The 3,619-nt window shown below is 61.4% G+C and overlaps 1 protein-coding gene across 1 annotated transcript in view; it reads left to right on the top strand.

Annotated features, from left to right (window-relative positions):
• Nucleotides 1–3,619, top strand: part of Psd (pleckstrin and Sec7 domain containing) — a 12,134-nt gene that overhangs the window by 8,152 nt on the left and 363 nt on the right. Inside the window, exons 11-17 of the mRNA XM_019207783.2 lie at nt 824–867; nt 1,969–2,159; nt 2,230–2,300; nt 2,397–2,554; nt 2,692–2,836; nt 3,034–3,177; nt 3,505–3,615. Of these exons, the coding sequence (XP_019063328.1) occupies nt 824–867; nt 1,969–2,159; nt 2,230–2,300; nt 2,397–2,554; nt 2,692–2,836; nt 3,034–3,177; nt 3,505–3,615 (864 nt within the window). The remainder of the gene's footprint in view (nt 1–823; nt 868–1,968; nt 2,160–2,229; nt 2,301–2,396; nt 2,555–2,691; nt 2,837–3,033; nt 3,178–3,504; nt 3,616–3,619) is intronic.

Raw genomic sequence — 3,619 nt, forward strand, 5'->3', positions numbered from 1 at the left:
GCAGCGTCGCGGCCACACGCGACACTGCACACGCTGGGACACACCCACCCACGGGCGCGGGCGAGAGCCCCCGGGAGGTGCCCACCGGACCCGCGGGACCGCTAGACAGATGAGGGTCCCCTGCTCCTCCTAGAGGCGTGCCCTTCTCGGAGTCCCTGAGGCCAGCTGTGCGACTGGGAATAACTGGTTCCGGAGCTCGTAGCTTCGGGGGGCAGGGGTAGGGGGCTGGGAGCGCTTCAGACCGTGTGCGCCCTGAAGCCGTGAAACGTGACGCGGGCGCTGCTGGAGTCCCGCCATTTGGCTTGGCTGGGTGGGGTGTGTGTGTGTGGCTCAGACGTCTTCGGAGCCAGGAGAGCCCTTTCTCCATTAGTCAAGGAAGGACCTGAGGGGGGTTTCTGTCCCCAGCCTCAGTTTCCCCATGTGCACACGTGGGTTTGTCTGTGGATACTGGCCAGAGGCTGCTCTCGCGTCTTCCTGAGGGTTGTCCTCCTACCAGGCTTGGAGCGGGAGAACCCTTAACAGCGGCAGCAATGATTTCAGCTGTCATTTAGCGCATCGCTCTGTGCCGGGTCCCAGGGCCGCCTGTTTGCGCCCACGTGTTGCTAGGTTTGTTCCTGTCCGAGGTACCTGAGCAAGGTCATGCAGCTGAAGTGGCGGAGCCGGGCCTGGCTCTTGGGACCATATCCGGGAGCCCAGATCGTGGTCCTGCCGTTGCCGGGTTCCATCTCCCCAGAGAGTTGGGAGCTGCGCCAAGAGCTCTGAGTCTCAGGAACACAGTGCACCTTCCCTAGGCCTGACTCCCGCCCCGTTTGTTCCTCCTCAGGCCTTGTACAGCTCCATCAAGAATGAGAAGCTGCAGTGGGCCATGTGAGTCGGGGCAGGGCGTGGGGAGGGGAGCTAGCTGGAAAGGCTGCCTGGCTTCCTTCTTTGGAAATCCTGGCTGGACGGGCCTCTGTCTTGTTCGTCGCCGGGCTGTTGTGACAGGCGAGCTTGTGCAGGAGGAAGGTGCTGGCAAGAGGGTGGTTCCTTGGCAGCTCAGTCGGACAGCGGACAGTGGGCACATCTGGAGCTGTGCCCTTGCCAGCAGCAAAGGTCCTCAGGTCCTGGACCCCTTGGTCTCTGGACAAGCAGCAATGTGGTTTCTTCTCTGCTGCCACAAGGAGAAACTGAGACTCAGGGTTAGAGTGCAGTCTGAGGGAGAAGGCCCGATTGTGGGTGGCAGTGGGAGCCATCTGAGGTTGCCGCTCTCACCCGCGATGCGCTGGTCACTTCCATCAGCTGGGAGCTCCTGGTCTTGAGAAGAGAACTTAGCAGAGATGGAGCTCCAGAGCAGGGCACAAGGACCAGGGGAGGCGTTTTGGTGGATTGGAACTTAGGCAAGTCTTGAAGGAGGGAAAGCAGTTGGAGAGAGAAGGAAAGCAGGCATTTGGGAGACAAAGGGCTATTTGAAATGAGTCCAGAAAGGGGAGGCCATGAGGAGGCAGGCCTGGCTGGAGTGAGGATGCCAGTGTTGGAGGAGGCATGGTGTAGGTTCCACGTGGGAGGCAGTAGGGAGCTGTAGTAGATTCTTGAGTAGGGAGGGACAGATTAGAATCTGATTATTTATTTGACAGATACCTGACAGCTTACCAAGATGTTGGGGTGAGACACTAGGAAGCCATCTTTTCTGTAACCATTTAGTCAACAAACTATGAGCAAAGCCTGGTGTTAGATGTGTTTGAAACATAGCTGATTGGACATGTCTGTCCTGGAGGAGAAGGTGTGAGGGTTGTGTGTGTGCAGAAACAGGAAGGGGATGGGTACGCAGGAGGGAGTGGCCAGCAGTTCTTTGAGCACTCCTGGGTGTGTGGGGTGCAGCTTAGAGGGCAGCCCCTGTGATAGAGCCTACGGTTTGGGGAGCTCCCCAGAGTGAGCAAAGCCAGGGGCTGGGGCTTCCTGGCAGCCCCTCTGAGGCCCTGGCCCCTGCAGAGACGAGGAGGAGCTGAGGCGCTCTCTGTCCGAACTGGCCGACCCCAACCCCAAGGTCATCAAGCGGGTCAGTGGGGGCAGCGGCAGCGGCTCCAGCCCTTTCCTGGACCTGACTCCTGAGCCCGGGGCCGCCGTTTACAAGCACGGGGCCCTGGTGCGCAAGGTGCACGCAGACCCTGACTGCCGGAAGAGTACGTGACGGTGGGGGTGGGTGGATGGGCACGGGTCAGTCCAGCCCCCTGACCTGCCTTCTCTCCCCAGCGCCTCGGGGCAAGCGAGGCTGGAAGAGCTTCCACGGGATCCTCAAGGGCATGATTCTCTACCTGCAGAAGGTGTGGGGCGCTGCGGGTGGGCGGCTGGCTTGGGAGAGGGAGCCGTGAGCGGGTGGGCCAGGCCCGGCCTGGACAGGACAAGGTGGCACCCCGCAGGAGGAGTACCAGCCCGGGAAGGCGCTCTCTGAGGCTGAGCTCAAGAACGCCATCAGCATCCACCACGCCCTGGCCACCCGGGCCAGTGACTATAGCAAGAGGCCCCATGTCTTCTACCTTCGCACAGCAGACTGGCGGGTCTTCCTCTTCCAGGCTTCGTGAGTGCCTGACACACGCACGCCCCCCGCCGGATCCCTGCACCCTGCTCTGGTCTGTGCCCTGGGGTTGCCTCTGTCCTCTGGCCACACCCTGAGCCAGGTTCAAGCCCATCCCAAGGGGGTGTGTGCATCCGTAGGAGCCTGGAGCAGATGCAGTCCTGGATCACGCGCATCAACGTGGTGGCTGCCATGTTCTCTGCACCCCCATTCCCGGCTGCTGTCAGCTCCCAGAAGAAGTTCAGCCGCCCACTTCTGCCCAGTGCCGCCACCCGCCTCTCCCAGGTAGCCCTGGCTGCTTGGCCTACCTGGTGCCAGGTGGGATTAGGTAGATGCCCACTTCGGCTCCTCATTGGCCACAGCTGAGGGCTAACAGGCCCACCGGCCTCTGCTCGCTGCTCCGCGGCACTGCCCAAAGGAAGGGGCAAATGGGGGGAACTGCACAGACTACAGTGACCCCAACTCTGTTCCCCTGCTGCCAGGAAGAGCAGGTGCGGACCCATGAGGCCAAGCTGAAGGCCATGGCAAGTGAGCTTCGTGAGCACCGGGCCACCCAGCTGGGAAAGAAGGCCCGCGGCAAGGAGGCAGATGAGCAGCGGCAGAAGGAGGCCTACCTGGAGTTTGAGGTAAGCCCCCCGCCTGGCCCGCACCCACACAGGCTCAGGCTGGGCTAAGGGATGGACTTGACAAATGAAACCAGCGGTGCCCTTGGGCAGGGTGCTTCTTTCTCTGAATTACTGTTTTCACTCCTGGGAAGGAGGCTGACATCTACACACCCCAGTCACTGGGTTCAGGAAGGGAGGTGTCTGTCATGTGTTGTGTTTCCCAGCTTGGGAGTCCAAGGTGCTCAGAGAGGGCCATCTCCCAGCGTAAGGGTTTCAAGGAGGACAGGACTGGCTGCGTCGGCCCAGTGGTGGGGAGACTGGCTCTCACAGCCCTGCCCTCTGCCTCAGAAATCTCGCTATGGCACCTATGCGGCGTTGCTTCGGGTCAAGCTGAAGGCGACCAGCGAGGAGCTGGATGCCATAGAGGCAGCACTGGCCCAGGCTGGGAGTGTGGAGGATGCCC

This window comes from Fukomys damarensis, unplaced genomic scaffold, assembly GCF_012274545.1.
Source record: "Fukomys damarensis isolate Sample0158 unplaced genomic scaffold, DMR_v1.0_HiC HiC_scaffold_8, whole genome shotgun sequence".
In the NCBI taxonomy this organism is placed as follows: domain Eukaryota; kingdom Metazoa; phylum Chordata; class Mammalia; order Rodentia; family Bathyergidae; genus Fukomys; species Fukomys damarensis.